The following is an 18,106-nucleotide window of genomic DNA, read 5'->3' as shown; positions in this document are numbered from 1 at the left end:
ATCCCCTGCCACCAGGATAAAATAATATTTTGGACTATTTTAATATATTGGTAACTTTTAATTATGGAATGGCATGCATTAGCAATTGAATGATGGGGCTTCTACATAATAGAGACCCTGATTAGGACAATGTAAAAGAGACATTATTTATAAAACATTAGATACAAAGTGACAAACACATAACTCAAAATTTAATCCAAGGCTACTGAGTGCTTGAGGTGCCCAAACTTGAGAACTTTTTCTGTGTTAGCTTCAGAAATAAAATTAAAACCTCTTTAAATTTGTGGTTTCCAGATGCCCCCGCGCTCCAGTACCTTGATGTGCTTGACTGTAAACACCACAGGATCAGCTAGATAAACCTTATTGCTGAACTCTTTGTTTATTGCTGCTGTAATGACGGGGGAGTTGACTATGACAGAGTGATTGGTTGACATGGCCTCTGTTCCCAACTTCATGCTGGCGTTCTCCGTGGAGAGATAGTGACCCAGGTTGTTATACAGCACAAAAGCCACCCTGATTTCACCTACAAAGTGCAGAGAGGAGTTAGAGATCAGACCAGTCCAGCCCAAAAGTTGTGTTAAGAGATAACAACTGTCCCTTCCAAGCAAAATGTTCTGTTAGCTATGACTTCCTCCCTCTTGTCTGCTCTGCCGAAACAAAGAGCTGTGTGCACTTTGGGAACGGTCCAGCCTACGTTGCTAAAGGGATAATGCATCATTGGCTCGCTCTGTGAATGCAACAAAAAGTCAGGAGTTAAAAGCATTGAGGCCTGGCGCAGAAAACTCAGCTTCCACTGTCACTGCAAATACCTGAACTCCATGTGGCCCATCAAGTTGTCCAAGGGTGGGGAGAGCTGCTTATTCGATACTCCTCTCTGTGAGCAAGTGGGCAGGAAGAAGGTGAAGGGAGATGGGGAACTGGAAGGGACTCCAGCTTCTGGCACACGCGGGAATAACCTGCTCCATGGAAAAGAGGTGAAGTAGCTTACTCCTCTCAGAGCAGGGAGGAGCAGGGAGGAGTTGGGTGTCTACAAATGACCCTTTGCTGTCTGCTCTGCTCCTTGGGCAGTGCCACTCCCATCCTTGGGACACACTGTAAAGTGACAAGCTAAGCCACAGGGAGCAACCTAACACTATTTCCATTCAAGACTGTGGGGTGAGGGAGAAGGGGGGTGGGGAGCGGGTCAGAAATTATCCATAAACCATCAGCAACAAAAGAGAAAAAAGAAACAATAGAAACAATTGTGAAATGTTTGTTATCACTAAATACATTTTTCAACCAGGTTTTCTCCCTTTCCATATAATTCCATTGCTAGGGATGTTGCCTAAAACCCACACTACCAGCAAATTGGTTCCTAACTAAAGCGATATACTTTATTGCTTTTTTTCCCCATCATTGCACAGACCCTAAAATAAGACGGCAGTGAGTTAATTTTCCTTTATGATTATTAGTATTATTAAAAACAAAAAAGTCCCTCCACTCCTGGATTGGGCCGTCACGACGGTACATTTCCCAGCTTGCGTGATTTCGAGGCAGACTATCACAATGACCTAATAACATGAGGATGACAATTGCCATGGAGAACAAAGTCTGATTGAAGACTTGAGGGAAAATTCCCCAGTGGGGCAATACTCCTCAGCACTTATACCGCATTTTTCACCAGTAGATCTCAAAGCACTTCACAAAGCAAGTCAGTATCATTATTCCCATTTTAAAGGTCGGGAAGAGCCAAGAATAAAATCCAGGTGCCCTATGCCCCCATCCAGTGATCTGTCCTCTAGGCCATGCAGTAATGACAATGAGGTATTTGCACCTGATTGTGCCAGAGGAGAAGATAGGTAGCCCTGAAATGGCAATATAATATGGTGATCTTATTTGAAGATTATTTATTGTAACTAAAATAAACTTTACAAAAATTGAAATGCCCCTTCTATATTAATTGTCTAGTTATTTTTCCAATGTCCTGTGCTCTGGGGAGACTTCAGGATGAACAGAAGTGCCTAAACATGAGAGAGAGATATTACTGGTTCCAAATGTATTTCATAGCTTTAGGCCAGATCCTCAGCTGGGGTAAACTGAGGCAGTTCCACTGACAACAGCAGGACTATATTGATCGACGGCAGATAAGGATCTAGCCCTTTGGTGAATCCCTTTGTTACCACTTCCAAAGTGGAGCTAACAATCGCAGACAAAATTCTGATATATCTGCCACACGGTAAACCAGCTGGTGGTATCAACTACCCTTCTCAACAGTTATCACTGTCTTCGCAACAGGAAAGCACAGTGCCATTTTGCCTTTTCGGAGCTACTCCTGTCTGCCGGGGGAAAAATTGCCAAGTAGTTTAAAGAGCAAATCTGGTCTTCTGAAAGAATATAAAATGTTCTCACAGTCCTGGGCTGTAACATCTGAGTGCAAGTCTATTCTGGTCACCAGGCTTAGTAGCATGTAATGCGGATTTCTCCTCTGTCTTCCAAAGCTTTTATAAAGAGTTTCTCTTTCCCTACAGAGTTCTAAAGTCCACTCACACATGGTGAAATACTAGCCCTGCTGAAGTCCACTGAAGTTCGGCCATTGACTTCATCAGGCCCAGGATTTCACCCGATTAAATATTCTCTTTTAATCCTACAATTTCGGAGATAATCTAGATGCCATCAAAGTGGCAAAACTCCCACTGATCTCTGCAAGACCAAGACTCAGAGTCTTCAGGATTCTTAATAGTTTAACCTCGGTTACCTAGCTTTATATTATCCTACTGCTTTATATTTTGCTTATTTTGCAATGATTAAAGTACTATAACATTTACAAACACACATGCAGGCTAATGTTTAAAAGCAACCCCCACAGAATACATGCTCATTACAGAACAATAAAATAAATGAGCAGAGTATTTACTTTAATGGATCTCATAAACAGAAATTTGTCAAGCCCTATAGTACAAACAGAGCCTGGCACTTCAAGGTTTGGGTTACGATGGATCTATACAGATAGATCAACAAATGCTTCTGCTCAAATTACTGAAGTAGAAATGAACAACTTGGCAGCTTAAAGACAGTTCCCATCTAACATCATCTTTAATTTATAGCATATCAAGAGGCTCATAAGCTTTAGAGATAGAGACACTGAGGATTTAGATTCATAACTTTTAATCATTTCTTTTTGGTGTGTTGGCTTTTCATGTTGTTATCATTTACTGGGCTTCCCTTTCCCCCATTCCCCCGCCATCTTTCAAATGTTTGTACAGTGCAGTACTTCAAAACAGTTTTTCTATGTAAGTTTCTCACCATAGGCAACAGATGCTAACTACCACTGAGGCGCGGCATCATTCCCCATTGGCTCACCTGCAGCATGATTTACGAAACCAGTGCACATTTACAGACCCTGGACACTTCCAAAGATTGACAGTCACTTGGCAGTAAAAGAGATTTCCAATCAGCTGATTTAGCATGCAGTCAAGGGCATGGGACAGTTCATTAATATTAAATATGTCTGGTGCACAACAGGTTTATAGATGCTCAAAAGTAAAAAAAAAAAAAAAAAGAAAGAAAGAAAGAAAGAAAGAAAGAAAGAAAGAAAGAAAGAAAGAAAGAAAGAAAGAAAGAAAGAAAGAAAGAAAGAAAACTGACTATTAGAGAAGCTCCAATCAAAGTAACAGAAAAGATCTGTAAGGTATTAGGACATCACAGAGTCGGGAAGAAAATGTAGTTACTATTATAACATTAATCCATTTGCACTAAAGCAAGATTTACAAGGCACCTTATGAAAGAACTCCAAGCGACTGACTATCAATATACCCACACAAGTGCAATGCTACTAGACTTGGCCTGGTCGGTTTTCTACAAGAGCCAGTCCTGTTTCTGCTGCTGCACAGGGTTTGCCTGCATTGCTTCTAAGCAGAGGAAACAAATCTGAGGGCTGCAGAATGAATCACTAGATCTCGGTTTGCAATTCAAACACATAGATGTAGCGTTGAGTCTCTGGCAATCTGGTAAGGCCTGGCTGGCCACTAAGGAAATATCTATATGGCAGGGAGCAGACCACAGCAGCGATTCTCAGAGCCTTGGTCTACAGACTCGAGTGCTACAGTGTTAAAAATAGCCATTGTAGCTGTTCCGGCTCAGGGTCTGTAGGCTAGGGCAAGGGGTGGGCTTAACGCCCAAGCTCTTGCCTGAGTGTCTACACAGTTATTTTTAGCGCCTATGGTATGAGCCTCACAAGCCGGAGTTTGTAGACCTGGGGTCTGAGACTTGCTGCTGCTTGCTGTGTGAATGTACCCTCAGAAAAATTGCATCTGGCTTTGTAGGTTATTTGCCTTCCTCGGATATTAACAAGAACGAGTCAGGAGAGAAGGGGGATTTAAAAATGTGCACATCAGCGAAATAAGTTAAGGTCACACTTTATATCAAGGGTACATTCATTAAGGGTTTATACAGAGTTAACAAATGCTTAATAGATATTGTAATGAACAGTTAATCACTTGTTATAGAATCCAACAGGCGAATAGGTTACTTCTCACTGTTGCGAGTTTAGTTGATTTATCTGTATTATCAGAATGCCTAAAGTCCTAGTCACGGACCAGGGACTGTACAAATGCAGAGTTTGCTATGCCAAAGAGATTGTTGTAGCTCTACTTACACTACAAACTCTTTGGAGCAGGGACTGTCTTTTAGAACTGGTTTGTACAGTGCCTAGCACCACGGGGTCCTGGTCCATGACTAGGGCTCCTAGGTGCTACTGCAATCATCATCATCAATAACACCTTTTACTGAAATTATAACTATCTATAATACCTTCAGCAGATGTTCTTATAACGACGACAACTTCTACAGCTCATGTCTGCAACATGCTTATAAGAGTTATTCATTACTTATTCACCCTTTACAGGCTACTTTTAAAGGTAACCAAGTGGTGACCCAAATCAAAAGATGTGAAAGGACTCATAATTCAGCACCCACCATTTCGACCATTTTGTTTCAATGTATTTGCCGACAGCTGGATGGCGCTTCCGTGGCCCAAGTTCTGTGGAAATTTCAGGTCTTCCAAATTCCCATCGGTGCTTAGCCTTGCAACTTCCAGTTCTGTTAGCAAGAGAGAAGTGAGCTACTGAATTGTAAAACAGAGAAAAAAATCACAATTTAAAAATAATTATATACAGCTAAGTTACAAAACTGTTTTCCAAATAAAATGCAAACACTAGAATCCATGTACAGTGTTTCATGCTAGACTCTGCTTTGGACTTCTACTTATTTTTGCCCTGAAGAAGGTTTAAACATAATTTTAAAATAGCAAATAAAATGTAGTCTCTGTAGTAGCCAAAGACAACCAGTTAATGTAAACAAGCAAACAAGTACCCAAGAATATAAAAGACAACAATTAACATGAAAATCTGAAAGTGTTGGTAGTTTGCCACTGTCTCTTGGTATGTTCTGTAGATTTTATCGACACTCGGCATCTGCATTCAAAGAAATGAAAAGAAAGGCTGTTCTCATTTTACGTGAGCATTGCAGGAGGCCTGGCACTTTCCATCTCACTTGTTTTTTAATTAAAACCAACCGTCAGCTAAATAAAGACAAAAACTTGAATTCAACTGAATATATTTGTATTAAGTAAGATCAAGGATCATAGCCTTGTAAGCTGGTTCCCTCACTGATATAACAGATGTAGATTATGGCTGTGATTTCCAAAAGAGAGGAATGTAAGTGTCCAAGTTCCGCTGAAATGCAATGGGAGTTGTGTGCCTAACTCCTTTAGGCTCTTTTGAAAAAATGTAGTCCATGCTCTTTAGGGCAGGGTCTGTCTCTTTGTTATATGTTTGTACATATACCACAGTGGGCCCCGGCCTGTAGGCACTAGTGAAACACAAATAATAGATAATCATAATACACCTAACCACACACAAGTAGACTCAGCGAAAACGTTTATAAAGTATTTTACCCCCATAGAATAGAGCAACTAGGAGTCAAAACCTGCAGTTCTTACTCAGACCTTAGTCAGCCAAATCTCTAAGATCCTAGGGACTGTCTTTTAATGTTATGCAGTCAACACAGAAGCTTAGCAAATAATGACTCAGAACAATAAAGGGAGTTTTGTTTGGGAAGGACTTGAGGCTTTGGCTGTACAAGAGGGGTTCTGTACCTGCTAAAATGTAATTTCTCCAGGGCAGTGCACTGAATCAGCCGGCAACTTTCATTCTGTTTCACTATAAATCACTAGATAAGAGTTTACTATCGATGGAGTCCTGCTATATGAGAGTTCATGATCAATGGAGCCCTGCTATACCCAAGTTTACTATCAATGGAGCCCTGCTATCTCAGAGTTCACTATCAATGGAGCTCTGCTATACCAGAGATCACTATCAGTGGAGTCTTGCTATTCTCAAATTCACTATCAATGGAGCCCTGCTATACCAGAGTTCACTATCAATGGAGCCCTGCTATACCAGAGTTCACTATCGATGGGTTCCACTGCCGAATCTGTCCATCCAGCTATTGCTCTCCCACTGCTTACAAAACTGACGTCTTTGAATCCTACTGGCTAAAAGGGAAGCCTTGTCTATGGACCATCAATACAGTTACACCCCACAAAAAATTGCAACTAATTTATTCATGGCTGGATCCTCTGATAGGGCCAAATCTTGAGAAAGTGCTGAGTGCCGGCAACTCCTAGATTCTACCATTAGTAAAGAGCGATAGGGAAGAATCCACATTACTGAAGGGAAGGTTTGGAAAGTTGCACTCGAGGGGAAGCAGACACCACCATTCAACCCCCATGTTCTATTCCACAGTTGTTGGTGACAGAGGGACACTCAAACAAGAGAGGAAGAGTCATCTACATAACACGTACGGAGAGAGGTTGAATTTCATTCAGACTAAGTGAGCTGTACTACATTAGAACTAGAGGGTGAAATCCTGGTCCCCCATTGACGTGAATGGGACCAGGGCTTCACTCAGGATTCCAAGCCCGTTTCCATTTCTTTTCCTCTCCCTGGCCACCTTTGGTGTTTCCAGTTGCTCCAGTCACTTACGGATATTGTCAGTGTTCTCCCTGACAATGTCCGACTTCAGGAGGTTATCGGCCAGCACAAAGGCACTTTCCTCCACTGTGTCCAGCAACATGGTGGCTGCGCGCAGCTGGTCGCTTGCGGTCAGGTCTCTCCATGCGTTCAGAGCCTGCGGCTGCAGGAGGTTATTAACTGTCTCGACCATGGCCTGCAAAGAAGAAAAGCAGAGTGAGAAAGGGCTTCAGGAAGTCTGCACGAGCTGTCAAGCTCTCTACAGATTCATCCTACCCAGTAAGTAGAGAACTGTCCCATCTCCTCACCCCTGCGGGCAATCTACAGTAGAGCTGCCCATTATTTCCCCTTTGGCCAGGGAACGTCAGCAAAAAGGTTCTTCTCATCAATAGCTCTGAATTCAGAGCAAGTGAGAATTTTTTTTCTCTGAACACACACAAAGGAAACTACATTTGAAACCACACATCCTTGTGAAGCAGGATGCTGGTAGTTACAGTGTCTACTGAATCCAGAATTAAGAATTAGACCTAGGACAGCAAACAGATCTGTTCCCAATAAGGTGCAAAACCTGCACTGCTTAGCCAACATGAACAGCGTCTAATGCATACCAAGGCTACTGTTTCTAGAAGAACACACCATCACCACCACCACTGTGCTGCTCTCTATGGTAAGGCAGCTAAGCAGTGGGGCCATGGTACCTATAATTCTCAGGTGTGCCTGCATCCAAAGGCACAGCAGATGCTGTCAGAGATTTACATAGGGCATCACATTTCAAATCTCTCCACTCAGTAAACAGTCTTCAATGTAGTAACAACTTATATCCTTCCTGCCACGTAGATTATGCCCTAGGTTGCAAAGTGAAACAGAGCACTCCCATCGTGAACTTCCCAAGGATTAATCTGGATGCATGTTAGGCTGAAAACTAAACCAAGCAATTCTTGTGGTTTATAAATTACAGTTCTCAGACCCTACTGACTGTGAAGATTTCACTTGACTAAAAAGAGCAGCTCAGTTGCTAACCATGGCTAGCCCCAAGGTGTGTGTAGTTAGCACGTTTTTAAATGGGAACCAGCAGTGCACTGGTTAGCAAAATTTACTGCTTGTGGGGAGAAAAAAAACAGCTAATGTTTTCTTCTGCTGGTTAGTGTTTTCATGGTTACTAGTTACTAGCTGCTAAAAAATCCTGCCTCATAATGAAACACCTCCACTGCCAATTAGCACCAGCCTCAGCAACTAATTTGCCTTTTGAGATAAAGTTGGCTTTTTTGATGTTTTTCCATGTGCTGAAAGCCCTGGCATCAAACCCACATCTACTGCTATTCTGTGCTGCAAGGACAACCCTGTGTGACTTTGGCAATTTGCAGCCCCAAGGAGCTCAGCACTCAGAGTAACTGCTGGGTCTTTTCTTTTTTCCCACCCAGGTTTAAAACATGACTTATCAAAGAGATAGAGCACGGTCTGTTTTTTAGGAAGTGATCTAGAGCCCTGGTACTAAAATGACGTGATCAGAAGGATGTGGCGCATGGATTAGAGGCCGGATTCACCACTGCCCTGCCCCTCCTGCAGTCATGCCCACCTGTGCAGGGGTAGGATAAAATACTACCTGATCAAAATTATAGCCTTTCACATCCATTTTGCACTGGTGCAAAAAAAATAGACGATGAAAGGCTATGGTGAATTGCTCCACACACGATTATCTTGCAGTAAAGCCCAGGGAAAAGCAAAGACCTCAGGACGTTCCAGGCCTGGGGACCAAGCAGATTTTATGATTATTATTTATTTATCATATCATGGCCCAGGACCCCAAACTGCTGGGCGCCTTACAAACAGAACAAAAAGAGAGTCCCTGCCCCAAGGAGCTGACAATATAAGCGTAAGACAAGAGACAACAGACGGATACACAGAGAAGGGGGAGTACAAGGAAACAATGAGACACTGCCGGTTAGCATGATAGGCTGTGCTCTCAACACACCTGCTACCTAACTATTGTCACATTTTGTGTAGTATTCACGGCGAAGGAGAGTTTTAAGGAGGGTTTTGAAGGACAATACATCCTAATGACACTTTAAATGAGATAATGCAATTATATTAATAACCACTGCAGGTACATAGTGCATTCTGGTGCCACCGGTCACTTTCATCAGCAGAGGACTGGTTGAAACTTCAGAATTTTCCTTTCACAGAACCCCATTATCCTGCACCCAGCTTTTACAGTACCGATAGAAGTTGCAGAAATTCAGCATTACATAGATACGAACGATGCAAAGATGTTCTCTGACTCTCTCAAAGCAGTCTACGGATCATCTAAATCCAGCACAGCTCCCCTGAAGTTGGCAGATGGCACAGCCCTCATCAAAGACAAGTAGCGAATTATACAGAGATGGGGTGAACACTTAATAGTCCACTCAATAGGCCATTCAAGGTCGATTGGAGTGCCCTTGATCAGTTACCTGAGAAACCCACCAAAGGGGACCTGAACCTCCCTCCATCAGTTGAAGAAATTACGAAAGCCATCAAACAATTGAACTCTGGTGGACCGACTGGAAAGGATGGTATTCCAGCAGAACCGTATAAAGTAGAATCATAGAATATCAGGGTTGGAAGGGACCTCAGGAGGTCATCTAGTCCAACCCCCTGCTCAAAGCAGGACCAATCCCCAACTAAATCATCCCAGACAGGCCTTTGTGAAGCATGACCTTAAAAACTTCTAAGGAAGGAGATTCCACCACCTCCCTAGGTAACGCATTCCAGTGCTTCACTACCCTCCTAGTGAAAAAGTTTTTCCTAATATCCAACCTAAACCTCCCCCACTGCAACTTGAGACCATTACTCCTCGTTCTGTCATCTGCTACCAATGAGAACAGTCTAGATCCACGCTCTTTGAACAGTCTAGATCCATCCTCTTTGGAATCCCCTTTCAGGTAGCTGAAAGCAGCTATCAAATCCCCCCTCATTCTTCTCTTCCGCAGACTAAACAATCCCAGTTCCCTCAGCCTCTCCTCATAAGTCATGTGTTCCAGTCCCCTAATCATTTTTGTTGCCCTTCGCTGGACTCTCTCCAATTTTTCCACCTCCTTCTTGTAGTGTGGGGCCCAAAACTGGACACAGTACTCCAGATGAGGCCCCACCAATGTCGAATAGAGGGGAACGATCACATCCCTCGATCTGCTGGCAATGCCCCTACTTATACAGCCCAAAATACCATTGGCCTTCTTGAGGTGTTTCATGACATCTTGAGTAGTATTTGGAAGGAGGAAGAAATGCCAGAATACTTTAAAGATGCTCTTGTTGTATCACTGTTCGAAAACAAAGGCAGCAAAGCTGACTGCACAAATTACAGAGCCTTTGCTCTCCTCTGTATAGCAGGGAAAATATTAGCTCGTACTCTACTGAACAGACTCATTGCAAACATATCTGAGAAGAATCTGCCAGAAGCACAGTGTAGTTTCAGATCAGGTTGTAGCACTATGGACATGATTCTTGTAAGGCAGGTCCAGGAAAAATGTTTAGAGAAGAACATGGACCTGTATGCAGTTTTCATCGACTTGACCACAGCTTTTGATATAGTCAACAAAGAGGGTCTATTCTACCGAAACTGGGCTGCCCAAGAAGGTTCATACAAATCATCCATTTGTTCCATGACCCCATGACAGTGCAAGTGCTCTCCAATGGTGACTCTTCTGATGTGTTCAAAATCTCGAATGGAGTGAAGCAAGGCTGTGTATTTTGCTCCAATGCTGTTCAATTTATTCTTTGCCTTCGTGCTCAGCCATGTCACAAGGGACTTGGATCAGGGGATATAATATCCACTCCCCATTCGATGGCTTCCTCTTGGATCTTTGAAGACTCAATGCAAAGACCAAGACACTGGGGAGACTTTTCTTTCAGGCAATTTTTGCAGATGACTGCACCTTGATGGTCCAAAGACATGACAACCTTCAGGTCATGTTCAATAGGTTTTCTGAAGCATTCCAGCTCTTTGCCCTCACTCTCAGTCTTGGGAAGACAGAGGTCTTATTCCAACCAGCACCTCATTCCAATGCCCCAGTGCCAGCCATCTTACATCCAAGGCACACAGATGAAAAATGTGGATCAGCTCAAATATTTGGGCAGCGCCATCTTGAGCAATGGTTCCCTTGATAAGGAAATTGCCTCCAGAATTAGTAAAGCCAGACAGGCTCTTGGCCAACTTCAAACAAAAGTCCTTAACCAACACAACATTCGTCTCTCCACCAAATTGAAGATCTACAGTGCAGTGGTCCTAACATCTTTCCTGTATTGATCAGAGACGTGGACTCTTTATAGACAGCACATTAAACAGCCTGAAAAATTTCACATGTACTCCCTCTGCTTAATAATGAGCATTCACTAGCAGGAGAGAGTGACCAATGTTAAGGTCCTTAAGAGAGCGAGCAAACACAGCCAGCATTGAGGAAATACTATTGAGAGCACATCTTACATGGACCAGACATGTCATCAGAATGAAAGACCACCATCTCCCAAAACAGATCTTGTATGGGGAGCAGAGGCAAGGAAAAGAAAGAAGCGTTGTCCGTATAAGTGCTTCCAAGATAACCTGAAGAGCAGTCTCCAGTGGGCTGGGATGAATCTCCAAGAACTTGAGCAAATGATTCAGAACAGGACTTACTGACCGTCTCTTACAAGATCAGAATGTAACAGATTTGAGAGGGATTGACATAATCATCTCCAGGCTTCATGTGAAAGGCACCACAATGCTGCATCGTCAAACATCATAGATACGGACTTCCCATGCCCAGTGTGGTCAATTCTGTGCGTCAGGGTTTGGACTTCAGAGTCATATGTGTAGCCATTGATGAGAACTGAGACAATAACATCATCATTGTCAGCGATGGACTACCAACAACAGCAGTATGGAGTTCACGAACAGGAAATTTAGCTTCTAGACTTTTAAACTAATTTTTAAAATAAAATTAAATAAAATAATAATACAATAAAATAAAATAATAATAATAATAAAATTTTGAAAGTTTGGCAACTGCATCTAAAGTAAAATGACAAATTTATCAGTCAAAAAGACTCATTAAACTACACAGGGATAGGTATGTTTTCAATATTTTTAAATCTTAAAGTCCAATCTGAATAATGTTTCATACATTTTTGTAGCTTACATTGGTAGCTTTGTCTCCCGAAAGAGCAAAGAGAAGTGTTATTATTTTTGAGTGATCAAAGCCATGCCTATTTTGCTTTGCATGTCTATGCAACATGGCTGTGTTTTTCTTGCAAAGATCCCATATTCAAGGAAAGTAATCAGGCACTCCAGTCAGAAAATGATGATTCCTCACATCCACCCTCAACATTATTATGCAGAACACAATTTGCATTACTTTCATCTAGCTTGCTACTAATGGGCCCTTTAAATCTTTGCTAAAACAACATGTTGGATTTTATTTTTTTAAAATATTTGAATGGTAGAAAGAATTAGTCTTAACTACAGCTCTAGCTCCCGGGTTTGGGTGAGACGGTAATGCCTGCTTGACTAAACTTGAAACATGCTGAAACACTTGCATTAGTAGTAGTGCAACATCTGCTACAAAGATTCTGCTCTTAAAGAACTATTTTTTTTCTCATGTGTATTTGAATTTTTGTGTGCGTGCACATCTGTGAAAGACAGAACATGAACCAGACATTATACAAACTCTCTTGCGGAGTCAGCAGTCAAATCGGTTTGCTACACTGAAGCCAGCACATGTATGTCACCGATGAATTGGGATCTGATTCAAAACTTATTAAAATCAACAGAGAGATTCCCATAGACCTCAATGGGCTTTGAATCAGATTTGAACATACCCAGTAAAACTGCCTGTGCAGGAGTTACACCAGGGTTGAATATGGCCCATTGTTTTCCCCAAAGAAGCATTCCCTGACCCAGTCTAGTGCATTAACCTAACCTTCCCAGCACTTCATTTTTGAGCAAAGCACTTCATTATGGTGTAGCATAGCAGGCAAGGCCAGGGAGATTAAGTGTTAATGAAATGCTTGGGTTTGGAACGTGGACAGAGGTAGGTGTTGAAATGAAACCAAACAGCTGTTAAAGGAACAGCTTCTCCTGAGATAGAGATTGCAGGAAGAGGATAATGGAACAAATACGGACAAACAGGACAATTGACAGTGCTAGTCAAAGAACTGATCCAACAGCTGGGCTCTTAGCTTAACAGCAGAGCTCTGGCCCGTGCACGGATTATACAGATTTGACTCCTGCCCCCATCTGTCTTGCCCTGGTCAGTCAGGGTATGTCTACACAACAGCTGAGTGGTGTCTCCCAACCCTAAGCAGACAGGCTCGCTTTAGCTCTGCTCAAGCTAGTGTGCTAAAAATGGCAGTGTGGATGCTGTGGCAGGAGTGGCAGCCCCAGGTAGCCACCTGAGCAGTACCCAGTGGGTCAGGGAGGACGGTACTCAAGTGGGTAGCCGGGATTTCTGTCCATGCTGCAACATCCACACAGTTATTTTTAGTGATCCAGCTTAAGCAGAGCTTGGACAAGTTCAGTTACCTGGCACACTCCCAGCGGCAGTGTAGACATACCTGAGGGGCAGGGAAACCTGCAGAAACAGAATGCTCCTCCAAACACAGCGAGTGCCTTACAGCTAATCATCACATCCGTGGGGGTGGGGGGGTTAGCACTGCCAAACTCCGGACCCAGACATTCAACTCCTAGCCCTCCTCAGCCAGAAGGCTGAGAGCTGCAACACAGGGACTGAAACATGAAGAATGGGCGCAAGGTGGGTGTGTTTGGCGCAGGGGGGAGGGGCTGAGTACCCCAAGAGACACTGATGATACTGATAAAGGTTGGGATTTTCAAAGGTGCCTAAGAGGCATTGTGCCCAACATCCATTAAAAGATTGTGGGTTCCTAACTTCCGTAGGCTCCTTTAAATGAATAAACAAATCAAAACTCCCACTGGTTCATACTATTATTCTGTGAGTTAGACATTTTCCATTTAAATTTCCCTGCCCCCATCCTCTTTTAAGCACTAACCAATACAGCTCATCTGATAAGAACTGTATACAAATTAGCAGGATTGGCCAAATAGCTTTTGTGAGGCCTCATGCAAAACGGAATTTGGGGACCTGGGTGTCTCATCCAGTTCTTCCCACAGCTACGAACAGCCTCCCCCACAATCTTTGCATGCCCACAACACTACACTGAGTACCCTGAGGTTGTGGGGATGTATGTAAGATAATTAATATACCAGGAGTGTAAACAAAGAGAGGGGAGACCTATGACAGCAGGAAACATCTTTTGTGCAAATGAGCAAGCAGTGTTTAGCTAGCCTGTAGCCCCAGGACATGGACAGACAGATAAACAGAGAGAAACATCAGGGTAGATGGGGCCCCAAGATACCAAGAAAGCAGACATTCCTACTGCAGTTCTACTACAGAAGATGTCTATTACCCACAGCCGCCTGGTAGCAAGGGTGTAGGGCCAGGGGTATCTTTATACGTGAGGCCAAGTGCAACAAATATAGATCCTAAATGTAGAAAGAATAGTAAATATGGCAGGCGGCCAGCTTGGCTTAACAGCAAAATCCTTGCTGATCATAAACACAAAAAAGAAGCTTACAAGAAGTGGAAGATTGGACAAATGACCAGGAAGGAGAATAAAAATATTACTCGGGCATGCAGGAGTGAAATCAGGAAGGCCAAATCACACCTGGAGTTGCAGCTAGCAAGAGATGTTAAGAGTAACAAGAAGGGTTTCTTCAGGTATGTTAGCAACAAGAAGAAAGTCAAGGAAAGCGTGGGCCCCTTACTGAATGAGGGAGGCAACCTAGTGACAGAGGATGTGGAAAAAGCTAATGTACTCAATGCTTTTTTTGCCTCTGTCTTCACAAACAAAGTCAGCTCCCAGACTACTGCACTGGGCAGCACAGCATGGGAGGAGGTGTCCAGCCTTCTTTGGAGAAAGAAGTGTTTCAGGACTTATTTAGAAAAGCTGGGCGAGCACAAGTCCATGGGGCCGGACGCGCTGGATCCGAGAGCGCTAAAGGAGTTGGCGGATGTGATTGCAGAGCCATTGGCCATTATCTTTGAAAACCCATGGCGATCGAGGGAAGTCCCAGATGACTGGAAAAAGGCTAATGTAGTGCCCATCTTTAAAAAAGGGAAGAAGGAGGATACTGGGAACTACAGGCCAGTCAGCCTCACCTCAGTCCTTGGAAAAATCATGGAGCAGGTCCTCAAGGAATCCATTCTGAAGCACTTAGAGCAGAGGAAAGTGATCAGGAAAAGTCAGCGTGGATTCACCAAGGGCAAGTCACGCCTGACTAATCTAATTGCCTTTTATGACGAGATAACTGGCTCTGTGGATGAGGTGAAAGCAGTGGACATGTTATTCCTTGACTTTAGCAAAGCTTTTGATACTGTCTCCCACAGTATTCTTGCCAGCAAGTTAAAGAAGTATGGGCTGGATGAATGGACTATAAGGTGGATAGAAAGCTGGCTAGATCGTCGGGCTCAACAGGTAGTGATCCATGGCTCCATGTCTAGTTGGCAGCCGGTATCAAGCGGAGTGCCCCAAGGGTCAGTCCTGGGGCCGGTTTTGTTCAATATCATCATTAATGATCTGGAGGATGGCGTAGACTGCAGCCTCAGCAAGTTTTTGCACATGACACTGAACTGGGAGGAGTGGAAGATATGCTGGAGGGATAGGATACATAGGGACCTAGACAAATTAGAGGATTGGGCCAAAAGAAATCTGATGAGGTTCAACAAGGACAAGTGCAGAGTCCTGCACTTAGGACAGAAGAATCCCATGCACCGCTACAGACTAGGGACTGAATGGCTAGGCAGCAGTTCCGCAGAAAAGGACCTAGGGGTGACAGTGGACGAGAAGCTGGATATGAGTCAACAGTGTGCCCTTGTTGCCAAGAAGGCCAATGGCATTTTGGGATGTATAAGTAGGGGCATTGCCAGCAGATCGAGGGATGTGATCGTTCCTCCTCTATTCGACATTGATGAGGCCTCATCTGGAGTACTGTGTCCAGTTTTGGGCCCCACACTACAAGAAGGATGTGGAAAAATTGGAAAACGTCCAGCGGAAGGCAACAAAAATGATTAGGGGACTGGAACACATGACTTATGAGGAGAGGCTGAGGGAATTGGGATTGTTTAGTCTGCGGAAGAGAAGAATGAGGGGGGATTTGATAGTTGCTTTCAACTACCTGAAAGGGGGTTCCAAAGAGGATGGCTCAAGACTTCTTCTCAGTGGTAGCAGATGACAGAACAAGGAGCAATGGTCTCAAGTTGCAGTGGGGGAGGTCTAGGTTGGATATTAGGAAAAACTTTTTCACCAGGAGGGTGGTGAAGCACTGGAATGCGTTACCTAGGGAGGTGGTGGAATCTCCTTCCTTTGAGGTTTTTAAGGTCAGGCTTGACAAAGGCCTGGCTGGGATGATTTACTTGGGGATTGGTCCTGCTTTGAGCAGGGGCTTGGACTAGATGACCTCCAGAGGTCCCTTCCAACCCTGATATTCTATGATTCTATTATCCTGCTCCTGCTCCCATAGAAGTTAATGCAGAACCCATTAACTTCAGTAGTGTCGGGTCAAGTTCATAGACGTGTGGTTGGGATTTTGGAAAGTGCCCAGGACAGACAGGTGCAAAGCTGCCACTGAAAATCTCTGTAGCCCAGGTGCCTTTGAAAATATCAGTAACCTTGCAGTCATTCCTGACAGTGACTAATGCAGAGACCAAGAAAATTGTCCCATTTCTTTGTGCTCCCCTCAATGAATCCACCTCTTGTCTCTTGTTGTATGCTTAGATTGTAAACTGCTTGGAGCAGGAACCATCTGTTTGTTCTGAATTTATACAGCACCTAACACAATGGGAGTCCCGGTCTGTAACTCCTAGGCACTGCCAGAATACATATCTTAACAACAACAACAAATGACAGAGGAGAAATCTTTCCCAAACAGGGCAAACACATTGTTCCCTGGCTTTGTCCTGGGATTACAATCAATCAATCCATCCGTGCATCCAAATATAATTCTTCCTTTTCATAAACTACAAATTGATATTAAAATACATTACTGTCAACAGGCAACTAGTCAACTAGTTAGGAGCTTTACAGTAATTATGCATTACTAAAAGATTGTTTTTACATATCCTGTTGATTTCCTTTGTGACAGTTGCTTTGTTCTGTAAAATTGCATTTTGCTTGTGTGTTTATTTTTATCTTCTCGCCTTTTAGAAATGTCTAGTGAGAGTTTCTGGATAAGTGACAGTCATTCAGTTTTAAATCTAGCAGTCTGCATATATATTGGTGCCATAGAAGTCTTGCTATCACTCCACCAAAGCTTTAAACTCTGCATTTTGAAAACAAATGTCTTTTCTACACTCAGAATCCCTGACTTTAACTGGGAATTGACACTGGAAAACACTGATGGCTGTAAAATCCATTCACCCCGGTCCTGATACAGCGCAGTCTGCGAGCAGATTGTGTGTCTTACAGTACCACAACATTTCAACCTTGACCTTAGAAAACTGGTGGCTTTCCTACAATTCTCAGCTCTTTAAACATATACTTTAGCCTCTTGAGAGAAGGCCATCAGCTGAAAAAACTGAAAAAACCAAACACAACTACTAAGGGATGCATCCTTCCTATCTTCCCATCAGTGAATGATGAAACCTTGGTCCAAACCAAAGTGGTGAGTGTCAGAGGGGCTCTACGGGAAAGAGGTCTGAATTCCTCTTTTGACCCTTCCAATTCTACAGGACATTTCAAACTGGCCTCTATTACAGAAGAGCATATGTTTAAGGTAGACCTGAAAACATCATGCAGATAGCTTCCTATTGTGTTTCAGTCCTAACTTCCTGGGAGTTTTGCATGAGTGTGGACATTGGAACTGGGGCATTAATATACTGCTCTTGTTATGACCCTGCTGGTTAGAAAATATATAAACACAGAACTTTGACTTTTCTAACACACTTTCATGTTATTAGCAATTACATTCCTTGGCTGAACGTGGATTACATCATGCAACTCACATCACAGTATTAACCAATCAGGAACTAGCAATAGTACTGGACACAATGGGAGCAACAAGGCAAACACAA

At 43.2% G+C, this 18,106-nt stretch overlaps 1 protein-coding gene across 30 annotated transcripts in view; it reads right to left on the bottom strand.

Moving 5' to 3' along the window:
* Positions 1–18,106, bottom strand: part of ADGRL3 (adhesion G protein-coupled receptor L3) — an 809,498-nt gene that overhangs the window by 146,637 nt on the left and 644,755 nt on the right. For all 30 annotated transcript variants that reach the window (XM_073340228.1, XM_073340229.1, XM_073340219.1 and 27 more), the window contains 3 exons: positions 7,023–7,206; positions 4,954–5,076; positions 315–523 (listed from right to left, as the gene is read on the bottom strand). In XM_073340228.1, the coding sequence (XP_073196329.1) occupies positions 315–523; positions 4,954–5,076; positions 7,023–7,206 (516 nt within the window). The remainder of the gene's footprint in view (positions 1–314; positions 524–4,953; positions 5,077–7,022; positions 7,207–18,106) is intronic.

Source organism: Lepidochelys kempii, chromosome 4, assembly GCF_965140265.1.
Source record: "Lepidochelys kempii isolate rLepKem1 chromosome 4, rLepKem1.hap2, whole genome shotgun sequence".
Classification (NCBI taxonomy): domain Eukaryota; kingdom Metazoa; phylum Chordata; order Testudines; family Cheloniidae; genus Lepidochelys; species Lepidochelys kempii.
The sequence above is the reverse complement of the archived record's forward strand: the minus strand, read 5'-3'. Positions and strand labels throughout refer to the sequence as shown.